This window comes from Fragaria vesca, linkage group LG5 (assembly GCF_000184155.1).
Source record: "Fragaria vesca subsp. vesca linkage group LG5, FraVesHawaii_1.0, whole genome shotgun sequence".
In the NCBI taxonomy this organism is placed as follows: Eukaryota; Viridiplantae; Streptophyta; class Magnoliopsida; order Rosales; family Rosaceae; genus Fragaria; species Fragaria vesca.
This window is the reverse complement of record NC_020495.1, coordinates 922,346-942,523: the sequence shown is the minus strand read 5'-3', so window position 1 is coordinate 942,523 and position 20,178 is coordinate 922,346. Positions and strand designations below refer to the sequence as shown.

At 39.2% G+C, this 20,178-nt stretch overlaps 3 protein-coding genes across 3 annotated transcripts; 2 read left to right on the top strand and 1 right to left on the bottom strand.

Moving 5' to 3' along the window:
* Positions 1-2,732: 2,732 nt before the first annotated feature.
* On the bottom strand, positions 2,733-6,742 carry LOC101315046 (phosphatidylinositol glycan anchor biosynthesis class U protein-like). Its single transcript, XM_004298696.1, has 14 exons — positions 6,591-6,742; positions 6,450-6,497; positions 6,294-6,354; positions 5,963-5,995; positions 5,459-5,583; positions 5,165-5,299; positions 4,836-4,912; positions 4,461-4,720; positions 4,274-4,330; positions 4,014-4,182; positions 3,837-3,894; positions 3,638-3,723; positions 3,480-3,536; positions 2,733-3,158 (listed from the first exon to the last, which is right to left on the bottom strand). The coding sequence occupies exons 2-14, from the start codon at positions 6,463-6,465 to the stop codon at positions 3,063-3,065; spliced, it is 1,230 nt and encodes a 409-aa protein (XP_004298744.1). The 5' UTR covers positions 6,466-6,497; positions 6,591-6,742; the 3' UTR covers positions 2,733-3,062.
* A 1,668-nt stretch (positions 6,743-8,410) lies between these two features.
* On the top strand, positions 8,411-12,123 carry LOC101311668. Its single transcript, XM_004298684.1, has 11 exons — positions 8,411-8,540; positions 9,096-9,166; positions 9,278-9,839; positions 9,936-10,019; positions 10,106-10,221; positions 10,300-10,510; positions 10,599-10,799; positions 10,878-11,009; positions 11,322-11,465; positions 11,552-11,608; positions 11,743-12,123. The coding sequence occupies exons 1-11, from the start codon at positions 8,457-8,459 to the stop codon at positions 11,848-11,850; spliced, it is 1,770 nt and encodes a 589-aa protein (XP_004298732.1). The 5' UTR covers positions 8,411-8,456; the 3' UTR covers positions 11,851-12,123.
* Positions 12,124-15,235: 3,112 nt separating this feature from the next.
* Positions 15,236-17,342, top strand: LOC101314750 (scarecrow-like protein 28-like). The gene has a single exon (XM_004298695.1). It carries the CDS (start codon positions 15,236-15,238, stop codon positions 17,198-17,200), a length of 1,965 nt encoding a protein of 654 aa, XP_004298743.1. The 3' UTR covers positions 17,201-17,342.
* Positions 17,343-20,178: the final 2,836 nt, after the last annotated feature.

Here is a 20,178-nt window from a genome sequence, read left to right as displayed (position 1 = left end):
AAAAAAACTTTTTAAGTAACGGAAAAACAGTAGCTTAACAGTTTTTTGTAACTGTTGGACCTTCTAGATGAAGAATCAAAACCTTAAGGACTATATAGATGTTTTTTAAACCTTGAGGACTAAGTAGATGAGTTGTGTAAACCTTAGGGACTAAACAAAGGTTAATTCAATTATATATACTCCGATATACTTTAAGGAAGGTATGGAGAAGAAAAAGAGTGCTTAGTGAGACTACCCACACTATTATAAGAACTAAGGTAAGCAATTATTTATGCCTTATAATTCCACTGTGACTATGATGACTTGATCATCACAACTAATAAAAGGCAAGGCACTGCCGTGATTTCTGTTGCCTAACGACATAAAAATCAGTCGTAGAAGCTTTATGTGCACCACAAGCTAATTGAACCATATTACAGTTTTAAGAAATTCGTGTAATCAATGATTAAATGGATGTATCATTAATTACTTGACAACGATCAGATGCACTACAGAGATTAAAGTTCGAATGCACAACTTTGAATCTTTGCATATAAGGAACTAAGGAAGTTAACAAAGACGTGTCCTTTGTACGGCACTTCACCTACTTATATATATAGAGATTTTCTCAGCTGCGGACGTCCGCACTGATTTTTCGGTGCAGATTTCCATTTTTGCACCACTTTCCGATCGAATTTTCTCAAACTTCCTTCTAGACATATCTAGATCATCCTGTGTAGATCATCTCTGTAAAATTTCAGCCAATTTGGTGATCATTAAGACCCTCAAAATCGAAAAACAAATCTGACGGACTGAATTCTGTCCGGTTCAGGTATATAACAGAAAAACGCAAGTTTGAGAACCTTAACGATCACCAAATTGGCTGAAATTTTGTAGAGATGATCTACACAAGATGATCTAGATATGTCTAGAATGAAGTTTGAGGAAATTCGATCAGAAAGTGATGCAAAAATGGAAATCCGCACCAAAAACTTTGGTGCGGACGTCCGCAGCCGAGAAGGCCTATATATATATATGATCGATAATGACCACATTGGTGACATTGCACTCTAATTGCGAACATTGCTTCAAACCCAAGCAGTCAAATCTCTCTAGTTTTGTAGGTAGTCAAATGACCTACTGTTCTTTTCACTACACACAAACTAGATACAGACTGCACCCTTCAAATACAGAAGATCGATTGCTTAAGAAGTAGTCTCGGTAACTTACACATTACAATGGAGAAAAGTTTTTCATAGTTTACCCTATTAACACTCTAGATTCGTAATTACCTCACTTTATAAGCTCGCATCTCTTGCATTGGTTTGGAGTTTTTATCCCCTATGTAGTTGTTTATATACTACCTTTACTGCACCATATATAAAATCCCAAAGATTAGCCTACACTTATATTTCCCCTAGATTAATCATTGCTTAAAGATATAAAGCCATTGAGCTAAGCAAGCTGAACAAAGTACTTGTTTAGCAACTAAGCTCAAAACTCATGGGCTTAAGGAACATGATGGACAAACCAGCTGGTAGGGTTTGAAAATACAAAGCTAGCTTGCCTTGTGGAACAATCAACTTACAGTTCCAATCAAATTCATGTATTCAATGGTTTGTTGATTCAGCTACACTGAAGGGCACATGTTTTGTGTTCCTTGAGAAGGAATATGTCAGGTTTTGCTTAACCCTGACCTTAGACCGATTAAATTTGCATACAACACCAGAAACATCTATGTATATAAGAACACAAGCTAGTCCCCATAACATAATGTATGCAGAAGTGTGAAAAATGATGCATGAGGGCAGCTAGTGTATAGTGAGGTATTATACTTATATGTATACTTCTATCTTTGTAAATCTTACAATTTCAATTAAGTTAACCGTGGCTAGCTTAGATGTTCCAATAAACAGTATTTCTTTTAGACAGTACATTATGACTTCTCCGGTTCTACCTCATTTCAAAAAACATGGACTCGATCCTCTAAGTTTTCGATTCAAAGCCAGCATGATCTGCAGCTTGTCTGCTATAGGAAGAAATATCAATCCGAGATGGGGCAAAATGCCCCTCTTATACTAACAAGAGTCATATTTTTATTTTTTGAATTGATAGGATAACAATGGGGAACAATCACAATGAAAATTAACTGTGTTTTGCAATGGAAAATGGGAAATTGATGGGCTCTATTTTCCCTTCTTTTTAAATATCATGACCCATTAACCAAGGTCAAAGAGTTGACCTCAAGAACCTAATTATGGAAACTATGTTAGTCATCCATGACCTAAGCAGTGATGAACTCTGAAATCCCCTCTATTAGTGGCTAAAATCTGGAAGTATGTCAACTTACAATCCAACATAGACATAAATGTTTGTTTCTTCCAATCGAGGATGATAGAACTGGCATCATGTGGCCATTTTAATATGCCTACTTACATTTGATCAATTGTGAAAACAATGTCTAAGAACGAGTTGAAAGGCTGTAGAAGATCTCCAGAGCTCAGTTCCTTTGAGATTTTGTTCTCTACAGCCGCGCAAAATAAAATTAAGGACAAGAAGATATGCCTCAATCTAATGATTCATAAGTATACTCATTTCAGAAAATAGCGTATCCCATTTGTCTCAAATGGAATAGAATAGATACTGTATTCATGACAATCCTCTCTGTATTTTCAACTAAAAGAAATCATCTCCAAATACCATACTGATTTATATAGTCAATGCATGTTTCTCTAATCAATAATTGAAAACCATTATAATGGGACTCATATGTGGTATGTGCATCGACATGAAAAAATTGAATAGCATTTTGACATGAAAAAATTTATCCCGTCCATACAATTCCTCTACGTTAACTAAAACCACCCACCTTTCAACCAAAAGGGAAAACAGGATACAAAAACCCCTACCGATGCTGGTTGAATTGTGTTCCAAAAGAGGTAAAGACCTTCCGATCCATCATCACCATAGCCTGACGGCAGTTAAAGTAAGTGCTGATGTGCTGCAGCTGCTAGTCTTGTGCTGCTAGGAATGTACTGATTAGTTAAATGATCAGAGTGAAACTCTGTATTTATAGAAACTGATTATGATTTTCCATCTTGAAGCTTTGCACTTGATAGATTTCTCAACTTCCTGTCGTGATTGAGCATTGCACTTACACTCTCAACCACCAAAACAATCTGCAGGATTCGGAGGACATACATCAGTTAGTCAGTACAGAGCGATAAGACGACTTTATAACTAATGAATAGTGGGATAGTGCTGGCAAATCAGTCACCAATTCACAGAAAACTATTTAAATTTATGATGTGGATTACTCATCGGCCAACCAAGATAACTTAGACGCTACAAATCCTCACATCAGAACTTTTCAAAACTTTTTATTATGGTTTTTTCCCAGAGAAAATCCACTATCAGAGAAAAGGAGGTCAGATATTTTCCCCAGAAACCCTTATTTCAGAAATCTGATTCTCTGAAGTTAATATGGAGAAAGAACGAACCTGCAAACAGGCATAAGCCATTGCAGTCGCAAAGTAGAAATTTGCATTTCCTGTTCCCTGCATGTTTTAAAAAGTGATAAACTAATAAAATTCGCAAAAAAACTAATAATGATAATACGTAATGAATAATGGATTAAGGTCTGAGTGACCAGCCATACCCTCCATATCCATAGGTTGTGCATCACAGGGCTAAGGAGGGAAACCCCGACATAAACACAGAAGAGGAAGAACGAGAATTTCATTTCTGCACATGAAAAAGTAGAAGGTTTCACATGCCCCAAATCATGTCAGATAACTCAGATGTGTGTGTGTGTGGTGGGGGGTGGGGGGGGTGTTGTGGACAAAATGAGAACCTACCTGACAGTTCAAAAACAAACCAGCCCAACAAACCCAAGTACAGAGCAGAATCCCCAACCTGACCAAATATGAATAATAAGAAAAACATTAGATAACATAAATTTATAACAAAGACACTCACAACTTAAGTTTGAACACCGGTTAAAGTACAAGATTCTGCAGAGAATGAGAACTTACAGATGGATAGGACTTGAGCATTGACGAGATTGTAATGTAGACAAAAGCAAGAAAGCAGGGGCGGTGGTGCAGCCGTATGGCCAATGGGAATATCATAAAGAGAATATTCATCTGGAAAACAATCAGGAAAAAGTTTCTGAAAAAATCGAAGACCTCGGCAAAGAAGTACCTGCGTCAGAACATTAGATTGATCAAACTAATGCCACCCCTCAAAAGCATAACCCACAATCTGTTTGCCATACAGGTAATAAGCCACTCACCATAAGACACCTATGTTTGGAGACAAATCTGGTACAGTGAGAATGAAACCGTACATACTGCAAAATCCAGCCACAAATTTAGAAACAATTTTATAATTATTCAATATTTAATACCAATTACCAATTGAGACCAATCTTTCTCACTAGGGAAAGATTGTCATTTTGCGTAATACACACTGGGGGATACCTTGTAAACATCTCCCGAAGACCTCCATACTGTTTAACAGATACGCCACATAGAAGTAACACATAGACTGCCCACATTACAGTCCACAACAAGAAAAGCATGACAGGTCTCCAACAAAATAGATTGAGTAGTTTTGATTGATCACTAACTTTCTCCTTTTCACAACTATCACTTGAGGAGTGTTCTTCAACTTTCCCATGCCTTCTTAGTAAGAACAATTGTCTAGGAGTATCTGGACCATTACCTAATAAGAGAATAATCTGGGACAGAAATGAGTTACTACATGCACAAGCGGGCAGGAATCAAAATACGTATGGTTCATAAAAATTTAATCACATAGAATTCAATACATATGGTCTATGAAAAACCCCATACCGGAATAACAAGAATTATAGGATAAAGAGACAGGTGTGTTGCCATGACCCATCCAAAAGCAGCCAAGGGAACCAGTCCTGCAATCCATCAAAAGAACAATATCAGCCATGAAACGGAAGTCGGGAAAAGAGCACAGACCAGTGACACATGGCTTAGCCCACCCCTAAATCATCTATCCTAACATACCACTATGAAAGCAAGAGAAGTAAAATGGATATCAACATAAAACAAGTACAAAATATTGGCATGTCTTTTTCCAGGAAGGAGGTAATAAAATTCATTTTGAGAAAGAACCTAAAAATTCTAAAGCCAAGTCGAAAACGTCTTACGTTTACATGCTCCATAGAGGGCCAACATGATGGCCAGATTTTCGATTGGAGATGTTGACAACCCCACACATGCAGCTATTGTGAAAGGGTTCCACAAGTAGATTAGAGCAGCAATATCTCCCGAAGGGAGGGTCTCTGAAACATCAAATATGAATACCAAGCCATCAGGGAGCAGAACTAAAGCACTATAACACTTTTTCTATGATATCCAGTTAATATGTTTCATATAATCACAAATGCCTTTCTGTAACAGGACATTGAAGAAGAATCTTGCTTTTAAAATGAGAGAACTACCCATGGTTTCTGATATCATATCAAGATCCAGTGATTTCAAACTCTGCCTATATGCAATCTGAAGAGTCTGACCAGTAGCACGAATAAGCAATGAATTCAATACATCTGCAGCCACAAAAACCAAACTGTATCCAAGAATGTGTAGGTATCAACCATCTCACTACATATTGAGAAAAAGTAAAACAACAAAGAGTAAAAGATAAGCAAAATTCATATTCCAGTAGAAGCAAATCTGACAGAGTAGATGTGAAGAGGAAAATCTTGGTTTCCGGTAAAGCAGACTGTGAAAAACTTAACGAGACAAAGTAAAAGACAAAAATGATGGAACAAAAAGTATTTCACATACAAACTCCTCATGTAAAGAAAAAAGCTTTGCAATGAAGATTACAAAATAAATGAAGGCAGTGCCATGCTGCTGTCTAGGAATCCAATTTCCAAGTGTATAGTCCATGAACACAAACACACAGAAAAAGTGACAAAGGAGATAAAAACAGCAACTCTTACCCGCATAAAAGATGACTGGGCAGCCCGTCAATTCTGCGGCACCAATAACAACATTCATTAAACCACCAATACTCCAGCACCAGAATTCTACACTTACTTAACTAGCAATCATTACATCAAACTTCACACAAGTCCATAACCATAACCGCTACGCTCGAACTAACAAAAAAAAATCCATTAACCAACTAACAAAAACAGTGAAGCAATTCGAAACAAATCGGCATTGCTGGCCTCTAATTCCAAAACCTTGATCCAACTATAACCTAATCAGATCACATTACACAATTTTCCGAATGCGAAAAGTAAAAAAAAACTTGAGCTTGGAAATTACCGTTGGACTGTGAGAGGGCCAAGAAGTGAGAGCAGCAAAGGAGATCCGTGGTACATCGATCCTGCAAAAACCAGAAGAACTCAAATTAACTCCAAATTAATGAAATTCTAAATCGAATTCGGAGGAGAAGTTTTAAACTGGGATGCGAAACCTAACCTGCATAGGGAGACATGGAAGATTGCTTCAACCAGTATCCTTCGGCGACTGCAAAAAATTACGAAGGATTGAAATTTAGAAGATGAATTGAGAGCCTGAGAGGTTTAGAGAGAGAAAGATGATGAGAGAGAGAGGGAGTACGGCGGCGGAGGCTGGTGAGAGGAGTGGAGACTTCGGGGCGGGAAGAGAGGTTGAGATTTTGGGGGAAGTAGATGAGGATGAGTCTGAATAAGACTGATGCTGTGAGCCATGTCCAGAATCTTCGATGCTTCGTCGTCGTCTTCGTGCTCTGCTCCTCCATTTTTGTTTCACAGTGTAGCGAGGTCAGTCTTTCTGGGGAATATAGTGTGCGAAACGACTGCGTTTTGTTTTAAGTTGTAGTCCTTAATGAACTACTCATATTCCACACAAAAAATGTCATCAGTACAGTTACATGGTGATTTTGTGTACTTACATTGTCGTGTATACAAGTAGTTTTGGAATTTAGCATCTTAGTATCATGTAACTTTTCTTGAAAAGATAGAGCGACTTAGAGAGTACGAACTTCGAACAGCGTTGTGAAATGGAGGTGTACAGAGATCAAGCAGCGTCTTCGATGTATGCACCGACATTTCTGTCTATTTTACTTTTTTGGTTTTTTGCGACGGTTCCAACAGCGTTTATTCTGCTGGTTTTGTGGCAGTGAGTTTCATGGTGGATCTGAGATCTGTGTTTGTGAGTGTTGGTACGATTCGACTCGGTTTGGTTGTTTTTGGGCTTTATGGAGTGGCTATTTTAGATTGGGATCGGTTTTGGCCATCAGAACAATTTTCCGTACATATGTGGTGGCAGTCTGCGGCGATGAAGGTGGGTGGCGGTTATTGTCGGTTTCTACTATGCCTAGGTCATATGTAGGGTTTGCTTCTGAGTCGGACTGTTTTGGATTTCTTTTGGTGTTGTTTTTGGGTCTATTTTGCTTCCTAAATTTGTATTTGAGCTTGTAATTTACCACCTTGTTTTGGGTTTCAATAAAATGCAAAATAGTACGAACTTCGGACATGACTTATCAGTTTAATTATGTATCGATCATGATCTTGCCTAAAGAAATGTCTCGTCATGGTGAATATGGTCAAACAAGCGAATCACCATAATGAAATTTCACTCTATGTACAACCACGTAACATAAGGTAAATATTGCTCGTGCAAATGATAAATGATCATTGAGTTCATTCCAACACCAAAAACACAACTAAATAATCGAGTTTTGTACTGAGACTTGTAACCAAACAGTGCATTAAGATTGTTGTTGGGTCAGTGAATCTCTTATTTCATCCTTCTAGCATGGCCCAAAATGATAAAACGTGACACTCGTTGGTCACAAAACGTATCATGTTCCACCCAAAACACATGTACAAGGAAGAAGCATAACAACTATTAGCCCAATGCTTCTCGACAGTTCTTCTTAGACTTGTCATTGAGTCTTCCCCAATTTCCACGAAATTATAAATCCTATTATTTCAACATAAATAAGAAAAAATAAAAATGTCTCAAAGGTGATGTCAATGTCAATGTCAATGTTTTGCCTCCTTTGAAGCTGCTTAGACAACAAGTTAACAAGGAAATTATTAGCCCAATGCTTCTCGGCTTAGACTTGTCATCGTCTTCCCCATCATTTGGAATTTTCGACTACCAATTTCCACCAAATTATAAATCCTATTATCTCACATAAATAAGAAAATATAAAAATGTCTCAAAGGTGATGTCAATGTTTGCCTACTTTGAAGCTGCTTAGACAACAAGTTAACAAGATGTGCTTAAAGGTATTGGTTCGAGTCTTCGAGAGACCCAAAAGCAGTTCTAACCCCTTTCCGACCCAAACACGGCCTTACAGCCCCTTACGTATATAAAATCCAGCCCAATATTACTCTTTAGATTTTCCATTACTTATTTAACTCTCACACTTCTCCTCTCTCAGAAGAAACATCACCAAACTGAGGAATCGCCAGCTTTCAAAGCTCTGCAATTTCCATGGCGACTCCCAATCAAGAAGCAATTGATACTTTCATCGGCATCACCGGCGCCACCGCCGCCGCCGCCGCTCGGAAACTCGAGGTAACACACTCCTTCAACTGACCCAATTCATATAAAGCTCTGATTACAATCCTTGATTGGTTTTTATTTCACGCTGTTGAATTCTGCGATTTGGGTTTTTTGTTGTTGTTGCATTGTGAATGTTTACTATTTTATTTAGTGGGTTTATTCTGTTGAGAATTGGGTTTTGTTTGTTTCGGTTTTATTTTAGTTGGGTTGTGATTTGATGCTAGTTTGTTAGCTGATATGTGGTGGAGTTTGTGAAAGATTGAAGCTTTTAGCTGTGGGCTATTGAATTTGGAAGTTTGGAGTAGAAAAGGGGGTAACTTGGGATGCTTGGGGTCTTATCTTATGTAAGGGTTGTGATGTTTAGGAATGGAAAGTAAAGTATAGCATATGTGTGTCTTTAATTAAGTAAAGACTTGTGCTTTGGGTGTTCTGATCTTTTCTGATCACTGCAGTGTTAGAAAAGATAGGTATTAGATGTAGTTACTTAAGTTTGGAGAAGCATCAGCTTGTTGGTGGGTCGTAATTTCTGATAGTTCCTATTTGTTCTTTGTCTTTGTTTGCTGTTAGGAGCATGGAGGCAATCTCAACGAAGCTGTGAATGCATATTTCAATGAAGGAGATAGAAACACATCAGTGAAGTAAGTAATTTTATGTGCTGTTTCTCGAAATATTTAGTTTGACTCGTGAGAACCTATTGAACCTTTTCCCTAGCTTTAACATGGATGTCTCAATTTCTCTTTTTTGTCCAGTGTACATGAGACACCTGTTCTTGGTCAAGATGATTTCATGGACGTAGATGATCCGGATGTACTCGGATCTCATAGAGATCCTCTACCACTTCTAGCTGCAGCCAGAAATATCAATCCATTATCTTATCTAGAGAACCTTGGTAGAACCGTCTTTGATACTGGTAACGATATAACAAACCGTGCACCATTTGTTACTCATCCAAGAGAAGTGAGGGAAATCCCCATAGAAGTCAAAGATGACATTCATTCATCTGGTCAATCTGGCCATGCTCCTATCATTGATGATGTTACCGGAACAGCCCAAGCATATGGCCCAGGTATCAGTGGAACAGTTATAGTTGATGATGACGATGATGATATTGCAGCTGCCCCAACTGTTGGGAGCGGACCAAGAGATAACTTTTCGGGTGATGGATCTCATCACCGCACTTTTGCACCTAGCGCTCCTCAACTTGTTGATCCTAACAATGATATTGAAGAACAAATGATTCGAGCTGCTATTGAGGCTTCAAAACAGGAAGTTGAGGCTAACCACTCAAATCACCAATTTGGTGTACCCAATGTATGTGACAAGAGCCTACAAAGTTGGGGAGGATCTACTCTTCTTGGTTTCCAATACTAAGCGATTGTCTTGGAATTTATTCTCATCTTGATGCAGGAGTTTGATGACATTGGGCCTCAGCAAAGACAATCTCACCTAGAGGATCCTGAACTTGCCCATGTAGTTTCATTGTCACTGAAGGTGTGTCTTTCTCATCTGTGCAAGTGTGTGCGTTATTTTTTCTTATAAGTGGCCATATTGATTTGTGTAAGATGATCTGAATCCAGACAGCAGAGCAAGAGAAAGCATTGCGTGAGCATGGGGGAAATGTTAGAATGGCAGAGATGGATGCTTCTGAGGCAGCTGAGGAAGAGCTGGGTAGACTAGCAGAACCAAATGGAAGGTATATGTCTCATCTACTTGAGTGTTATATACATATAAATTATGAAATTTCTGATCAGGGTACTTTGAGTGATTCTAGCTTGGAGGCAGGAAGCTCATCTATCAGAGATGATACTGAAGATGCGGAGGAACAGCCTCTTGTCAGGCACAGGTCCAGGCGCATGCCTCCTGGGTCTGTGGAACCTTCTAAAGAAGTTGGACCTAGTGAGACTAGCACACCTTCTAGTCCTGGAGAGCAGGATACGGGTGATCAGCCTAGTCATGATGGCGGTGCCTTCCCTTCTGATGAGGTATCTTCTTTAAGTTAACCAGACATTTCAATTGTTGTGAGTTACTAAATGTTTACACAGACTAAATTTTAATCTTTCTATAACGTAGTGGGGAGGCATGTCTTCACAGGAGCATGATGAAGCAGTGATGCTTGAGGCTGCGATGTTTGGTGGAATCCCTGAAGGGTCTGGATATCGCGTCCCCTATGCACCTCATCATTTTATGCGACCAGAGAGTCCGTATCCCCTGCCAGTACCTCGTCCCCCTTCACCCTCTCTGACGGCACATCGCATGATACGGGAACAACAGGTTTTAAATACTGGGCAATATACCTGAAAGTTTGCCACAAAAGTGGTGGGATTTGTTTCACTAACTTCTTGCATGCAGGATGATGAATACCTTGCATCACTGCAAGCGGACAGAGAAAAGGAACTGAAGGCTATTGAGGAAGCAGAAGCTCGTCGTGAAGCAGAAAGACAAAAAGAGGAGGAATCTCGGAGGAAAGTTGAGGAGGAGCAGGTAATGATACACACAAACACACACACACGCACGTATTTGTCTATAATTTGAAGATATGTACATCCAGTTGTGCAATCTCGCTCTCTCTGTTTCCCTCTCTTTGTTGCAATGATCACTCGATAGTTATGAATCAGGTGTTTTGTTCTCCTGTTGATTTCGTCTAGGTTAGCAGCATTTTTATAAATAAAGAACTTATCTTGAAACAGGGGAATATTTTTTATTAGGACATTCTATTTGAATAGGAAAACACAACTCTGGATGATTTTATTTGCAAAGTTGTTTACACCTCCAATCTGTATGGTATTGATGCAGGAATTGGAGAGACAATTAGCAGCAAAAGAAGCTAGTCTCCCTCAAGAGCCAGCATCAGATGATGTTAATGCTGTAACCCTTCTGGTGCGAATGCCGGATGGCAGTCGCCATGGTCGTCGATTTCTTAAGACTGATAAGCTGCAGGTTTGATTGCTGCAAAAGAAAATTTTCACTTCATTACCTTTTATTGGCACTGCTCCTTGCTGAATCCTATTGTGTTTATTTTGCAGTCTCTTTTCAATTTCATAGATATTGGCAGAAGAGTGAAACCCGGTGCTTACAGAGTGGTAAGTAAAGTTTGCACTGCATTGCATACCGACAAGTCTTTGTAGGACCCAGCTTGTTAATCTTAAAATATAAACATTAAAAAAAGAAGGAAGAAATTGAAAAAGACTGACTTGAATTTCATTGCTGCAAATAGGTGAGGCCGTTCCCTAGGCGTGCTTTCAGTGATGGAGAGTGTGCTTTGACACTGAATGAACTCGGCCTGACCAGCAAGCAAGAAGCTTTGTTTTTGGAGTTGATATAGCAGGTGACTTCAAAATGTAGAATATAGAAGGATCTTAATTTATCAACATATATTGTTAAATGAAATACTAATTTTCATTTGGCTATTGGGTTTGTTTGAATGAAATACTTCATACATGGTTACGTGGGACATGACTCATGAGCAAAGTCAGATTTAAAAAGCAGAATAATTATGGTCACTATGTTTTTATGAGTTGAGTAACGAAGTTTGGGGATGTTTTCTATGCATCTCTGGTCGTGCTCATACGTTAGACAGAATGATCTGAATGCTTATCATTCGTGTGTGCAAGTAACTGGTTTTCTGGTATCGTATCAATTTCATAATTTTGAGCTCCCAAGCATTGTGGATAAATTTTTATTTCAGCGTTGTCTAAAGTTATCTGAAGTTAGGCTTGGGAATTAAGATGGTTAGAAGCTAGAGTTGGGATTTAAGACTGAAATTCATGAAATACCCAAGATAGTGTTTGGAATTGGGATAAACCTAAGGCCCCTTCCCCACACTAGACCCAACTAGATGTTGATCATCAATCCAGAGTTGCCTCAAGGATGAATAGTTTTTGTCATTGAACTACATCGCATGATGGTCGGAACTGGTAGCTTGTCAAGCTTGTGTTAGTGTATACTGTATAGCATGTTTCTAGATTATGAAGAAATGGCAACCTGATCCTAGCTTGTTTTGAACTACCCATTTTAGATGTTAGGGTTGCTTTGGATAGAATTTACATCTGTCTTTTAAGGGTTCATCTTGCCTTCTTTTTACATTGTTGTTAAAGCTGTTCCATAATCCTCTAGAAAGTAGGAAAGTAAAGGTTAAAGGCCATGGACACATACTCTGGTGATTTTACTTTTTGCTTGTTGGGGAATCTTGTCGTTGTTCCTTCCTTCCAGGCTTGCAGCCTCGCCTTCTTCGCAGCAAGTTCGTTTCTTGATGCGTTTTCGGTTTTATCATGATATGAACAGAGAGCATGCCATTCCCCTGTCAAAGTAATCTTGGTTTTCCTTTTCACCTTTCACTTTTCATTTCAAATCAGAAGACTCTGTGTGGGTACAATTCCATTATTTCTGTCCAGTTCTCTAAGCATTTTAGGGATGGTTTCAAATATGTTAATCATATGGTACGGTAAAAGCCAAACCGATTTCTTGTGAGTTGTGGCATAACTATGCAACTGATGCTGGTAACTATTTCCACCTTGGTCTCTCTAAGAGTCTAAGGTGCTACTTCCATGTTAGTGATGCCACTTTTTCACCCTCGTTAGTCGTTACACCTATTCTCAGAGTATCCAATATCCCATTTTGGCAACGTATTAGATTTAGCTGTTCTTCCGTTATTCCACCACAATCATGAGTCTTGCTCTATGAGTAACGACAATGAGCTATTCGGCTGCATAAGATGTGAAACGAATGCAAGCATAGTAATAATGATAAGTTCATTATCTTACTCATACGCTGCACATACAAGGCGACACATTCTTAACTAGAGGAAATAAACCGTATTTTGAAATCTGAAAAACCTGTAATGAAAATTTCGATATTGATGAGGAGGAAGTAAAAAATGTAGTCACTATAGATTTATAGATAGTTCGATATGATATTGGTTGGACAAGTCTGTTGGTTCAGTCGCATGGTTTGCAGGTAATCTTCACTTAAAATTTCAACACGATATCCAAGGCTTAGAGACTAATTCACGTCGAATGTCATGTGAAAACGCTTTTTATCTCCTCACCGCCAAAGAATAGATTGAGATATGAATTTCAATCAGTAACAGTAACAGTAACATTCAAACTAGTGGCGTAACCAGAAAACTAAATTAGGAGGGTCAAAATTTAATAACATTTATACTAAACAAAAATATTTTTTCAATCTTTTTTATTTTTCTTCCTTCTATTTTGGAGCAGATAATTGTTCATTCTTTTTTACATTAGAGAAGCTAGTATCGCCTAAACTCTTACTTGACGATTGCATTGAATAAAAATATATATTATATCCACGACGATCGCTTAAATTGTGAGACATTTTCTTGGATTGTATGACAGTAATATGTAACATAATTAGTGTGAGGGTCAAACTTTAAACTAATTTTATAATATAAGCATGAAAGTAGTAATTATATTAGCCAAATATTTAAAAATGAGAAGGGTTATGCCACTAATTCAAACTCGGTGTATTTGTTACAATCCATGTAGTGTCAAACACATAGAAGTGACAGCTGGGTACCACGTGTCCCAGATGAACTAGGCCAAGATGACCCATGAAAGAAGTTAAGGAAGTTGAGCATTACCTAATTAGGCCCTAAATATTAAACAAAACCCAAAAGTCCCAATGATGAAACAAACCGAACGGTCAAGTGCAGAGGAGGCAGCAGCAGGCACGTGCAACCTACGTGGTTCTCAGCAGCCCCCAAGAAAAAGAGAAAGAAAACTATAACCCTCTCGTCTCCGTACACACATACACAACTTCCTCCCAACGGTCATATTTCACCGACACACTCCAACGGTCATGTCCTCCTCCTCTTCTCCACCCTCCGATCTCCATCGCACGGCGACAAAACCCATCTCCCCTTTTCACTTCCTCCCCATCACCAAGTGACCCAACTTCACCAAACAAAAAAAGAAAAGAAACCAAATCATGATCAAGAACCAGAGCCCTTTGTAGTATATAAAACCCTAGAGGTTATATGGTTTGTGGTTTCTTTGGGCACTGCTAGTGTTTCATTTCATTTCATCTATCACATACATTTGAAACATCCACATCCACATTTCGCAAGTGCTTTTGTTTCCAAAGCTGGGCTAGCTGGGCTTCTGCTTCTGCTCTCTGTTCCAGCCATGGTGGTGTTCATCATGGAGGATCCAATTAGTGCTAATCAGGGTCTGCAAATCTTCCACCGGTTCGACCATGTATGTTTCTGCACTACCTATCACTCTGTTTGTTTGAATCAAGATCACTGCTCTTCCCAATGAGCTTCTTTCTCTGAACGTTTCGGAATCCGATGATCTAGTTCTAGGTATTGTTTAATTCTTTGATTGATTTTGATTTGATTCTTTCATTCTTTTCTGGGGTTGGGATTTGCATTACTCTCTTGTTATATACACACATAATAGGAAACACAGAACAAACTTATACACAAACACCTTTTGATTGATTTACTCACTCATCGGATTCCTATTTGTTGACAAATTCTTTCACACACTCACAAAATAGTCTCACATAGTCTATCTCTCTGGTTTTATTTTCTTCTTTTTTTCTCACATATTCATTGAAACTACATACTATTCTTTTTTTCGAAACACCAAAAAAAAAACAGAGATAGCTAAGGAGTAGTGAAAGAAAAAAAACTAAAAGCATTGGGTGGGTGAGTCTTTGTTCGTAACTAAACACATTGGAGAGAAATGTTGGCTGGGTGCTCTAGTTCTACATTGTTGTCACCAAGGCATAGATTGAGGACCGAAGCAGCAGCCCAGTTACAAGCTTGCCATTTTCAGCTACCATCAATGAGCACACAGAGGCTCGACTTACCATGCAGCTTTCCTCGGAAGGACTCATCTCGCTCGCAGCCGATTAGGCCTGTGGGTCTTTCAGTGGAGAAGACATCAATTGATTCAAAGACCAGCACGTGTTCGTTGAAGCAGAGTATCCGGCTGCCTCCTCTGGCGACGAGCCGGCCGGCGGCGACTATTCAGGCTGAGGTGAAGGATCAGTTCTGGGAGAAGAGGGGTAAAGGGTTGAAGAGGTTTGCAGAGGTTGAAGATGAGGAGGATGAGGATGAGTCCATTAGAAACAGAGTGAAGAGGAAGAGGTGTAGCAGTGAGAATGATTTGAGTTTAGGGGAATTGGGTGGTGGGAGTTTTTGGTTTCAGCCTGGCTTTCATGTGCCGAGGTCGGTTCAAGCCATCACAGGCATTGATCCGCCTCAGTTTCCGTATACTTTTCCAAACAATCCTTGGTTGCAGTCTGTTGTAACAGAGATAACTGACCTTAAGGACGGCGAGACTAGCCATGCACCGGTGGGGGAGCCTTCCGGGGATTCGAGTACTTCATCGGGGAGCCAGAGCTTGGGGTTGAGGGTGAATGAGAGCGTTTCAGAACCAGAAGGGGTTGTTGGGAGTGGACATGGTCATAACCCTTATGGAGATGCAGGGGTTGAAGCAGAGGATGAGGAGGAGAGTGAAGTGGAGCAGCAGGGGTTTGAGCTTCTTAGCTTGCTTAATGCTTGTATTGAAGCAATAGGGATGAAGAACATTGCGGCGATTAACCATTTCATAGCGAAACTGGGGGAGCTTGCTTCGCCGAAAGGATCAGCTATAAGCAGGCTCACTGCCTATTACACTGAGGCTTTGGCTCTGAGAGTGACCAGGCTTTGGCCGCATGTGTTTCAGATTAGTCCTCCCCGTGAATTCGATCGGGGTGATGATGAGTCTGGAACTGCAATGAGGCTGCTGAACCAGGTCAGTCCTATTCCGAAGTTCCTCCATTTCACTTCAAATGAGATTCTGCTGAGAGCTTTTGAAGGGAAAGACAGGGTTCACATCATAGACTTTGACATCAAGCTGGGGCTGCAATGGCCTAGTTTGTTCCAGAGTTTAGCATCTAGGACTAACCCTCCTAGCCATGTTAGAATCACCGGAGTAGGGGAGTCGAAGCAGGAGCTCAATGAGACGGGAGATAGACTCGCTGGATTCGCTGGGGCACTGAACTTGCCTTTCGAGTTTCACCCCGTGGTGGACAGATTGGAAGACGTGAGGCTTTGGATGCTTCATGTGAAGGAGCAAGAAAGTGTGGCTGTAAATTGTGCTTTCCAGCTTCACAAGACACTGTATGACACCACCGGAGGAGCTTTCAGAGACTTCTTGGGACTGATTCGGAGCACAAACCCCACGATAGTACTAATGGCGGAGCAGGAGGCCGAGCACAATGAGCCTAGGTTGGAGGCAAGAGTCTCCAATTCGTTGAGGTACTATTCGGCCATTTTCGACTTGATTGGTTCTAGCCTTCCTTTGGACAGCCCCGCTAGAATCAAAGTAGAAGATACGGTGGCACGAGAGATTCGCAACATTGTTGCTTGCGAAGGAAGCGACAGGCTGGAGAGGCATGAAGGGTTCGAGAAGTGGAGGATGTTGATGGAGCAAGGCGGGTTTCGGTGCAATGGGATCACAGATAGGGAGTTTCTTCAGAGCCAGTTTCTGCTGAAGATGTATGAATGTGAGAATTACAGTGTTAAGAAGCAAGGACAAAGGCATGAAGGACCAGCAGCACTTACTCTAAGTTGGATGGATCAGCCTTTGTACACAGTCTCAGCTTGGACACCAGTTGATGTTGCAGGAGGCAGCTCATCTTCGTTTTCGCAACCAAGTTAAATAGCCATAGCGTGGATTTTGATTTTCTTCATACACAGTTTCGATTCCATTTGTTGCAGCATACAGAAAAAAAGGGATACAGAATTCTTTGTAGGGTTTTAGGGAAAAGGTGTCATTCTTTCATTCTTTCCTTGCAGATAAGAGTTGTCTAGTGAGTCAAGTCCAGTAGTGTCAAGAACATTTGTTTGTATGAATTACTACATAGGTTGATTAGTGATTTCAATTCTAGTCTTCAAAGTCAGAAATTTGTGTTTATTCTTTATTCTTTGTAGTCAGTCAGTCCCTGTTATATGATGTATTTGATCTTTTGTTGTAATGGAGAACTATGCAGCTGAAAATTCCATTTCTTATATATTATATGGTTGTGCTGATTTTACTATCCATGAATCATGAACTCTATTTTCATTTGAGCCTAATGACAAACACAAACAGAGACGATTGGCAAACCCTTTCATATATTGGGAAACTAATGACAATGAACTTGGGAAATCTCAGGAAAAACTAAAGCTTTGATGGAATCCTCATATATTTTCTCAGGAAATCACAGTGCAGCACAGCAGATCAGATAGTGGCAGCAGACCTAAACATAAGGCCGAAATGACATGCAAACATGATCAAAATAGAGCAGTCTAAGGTTAGCAGGATCCACACAGATCGAAACTATGCCATCAATGGTATAGATGTAAATGAGGCCTGGTCCAAGTTTTGGGCTGACAGGGCAGGGCAATATCTTGGGGTCAGGACAGAGCAAATGAGGCCCTAAAGATAAGAGTATCAAGCTTCTATACGAGTTTGAGCAAACTTTTATAAGAGCATCTCCGGTGGTAATGTCAAAATCCCACACGGAGCCAACAGCTATAAAATGACATCTGAAAGCTCACTCCAACCCATATGTCTATTCCACCGTGGATGACATTTTAGTTTCATGGTGTTATTTTTTACAGCCCCATTCTCTGCTGTCTTTTCATTTTTTATTGTTTCTCTTCCCTCTTTCTTCTTCCTCTTTTGCTTCCAGGTAAAGAGAGAGAATTAACTAGGTAAAGATAAACATAGAAAAATAGTTAAATATTACAAATATTTGACTTTTTTTTTTGGTACAAATATTTGACAGTTGGGTTGGAGGAGAAATTGAAATAAAATGTCAAATTCCATATCATATCACCTCATATGTCAAAATTCAAATTTGACAAAAAATTATAACCATTCCATTGGAGATGTTCTAAGCTCTCTATGACGTTTTAGTTATTAGAGATGTGCCACAATTGCATGTTTGACACACAAAGGGTTCGGCTGCTACACATTTGTATGACATACATCAAGTCGTGAATCGTTCGATCGTTTAACAATTCAAAATTCAAGACGATCGGACGGTTCACAACTTGGTGTATGTTATACACATATGTATAGTAGAAAAGTCCACACACAATAACTAATTGAATCTTTTTCCATACGCGCGAGGTTTCTCTTTCTCGTACAAGCTTTGCTAAAAAGGAAGCTCTCGTCCTTGCCTTTCATTGGTTTGTCCGGATTCTCGTTTCGTATGTAAGTTTTCGTAAGTTTTCTCGTAGCATATTTCCGCCGTTGATCTATTGTCATCAACTTGCACTTTCAAAACAATTTAAGATGGTACGGAATTAAAAAAAAAAAAAAAGAAAACTAATTAGCCAAGAGGATTCTGATAACCACATGCATTTTGGAAGATCTCAATTCTGTAATCTCTGTAGAGAAAGAATCCAAAAATGGAGTCGATCATGAACAAGTAAGAGCCGTACAAATTCTTATGCAGACAAGAGCTTAGCTAGACTCAGCTGTAAAGAACTAAAGATTAACCACTCCCCAGAACATATATATTTTGATGCAAAAGCCGATAGAGGACAGGCACAGCAATCAAATTAGCTGCGTCTGACCCACCTTAGCCCTAAAACTGGCCGCTAACATCGACATCAAAACCTAAATTTCACGGTGACAATTTGGTCACGACATCCTTGTCGTCTCTCTGAGCTTTCTCTGTCTTCTATTCTGTTCAAAACCATATATCGTACTACTACTTCTACATCATGAGCAGTACATGTCAACCTAAAACGAGAGCTTGATGTGGTTGCTAGGGTAAGTTCAACATCAAGACAAAGCACAGAATAAGTAAATAACCAAATATAGATATTTGTTTTGAGTACAGAGCTGTAATGAGGTCATCAGTGTGCCGGTCTTTGATGGGAAAGCATTGCTGACTACTGTGTTAGGGTTTTTCATTGTTCCAGTTTTGTGGTTTGGGGACAAGATCAAGAGAATAATTATTGAAGAATGAGATTCGATCAATGTCTTTTTAATTACCACATATAATGGGGCATTTTTGATTGATTTGAATCGTTCATGTATTTAGACCAATGCTCTTTGAAATATCTTCATTAAAATATCTCTAGTCCATTTTGCCAAAAATCGATCTTTTGTATATATTACCAGTGAGAAAGACCCAAAACTCAATCGAAAATATTTTAGACCAAAACATATATCAGATTCTAACTCTAACCAAGATATCCATTTCTAACATATGCAGTCTACTTTTGCATGCATATGAACAAATAGAACAATCCTTGCAGTATCCATATCCATAATTGTGTATTTCTCCGAATCCTGTAAAGATCACCATCAGAAAATTTGATCGAGAAGGTGATCGAGAACAAGAATATTAAGTAGTGCAAGTATATCTATATATCCCCTGGGTTTAATAATGCACAATTATATTGTTTGGTACATATATGCATTACGTGTATTTGTCTTTTCTCCCAATATACGTATAATTCAGCATATCTTAACTGACCATCAATTCGTGTTACTCATACAAACCTCACATTTCTTCGTGCCTACCCTTCCATGGATCCTATATATACATGTTGATTGGCAAACATATACACCTAGCTATAGCTATAAATATATATATATATATATATATATATACACACACACACACGAGGCAGCAG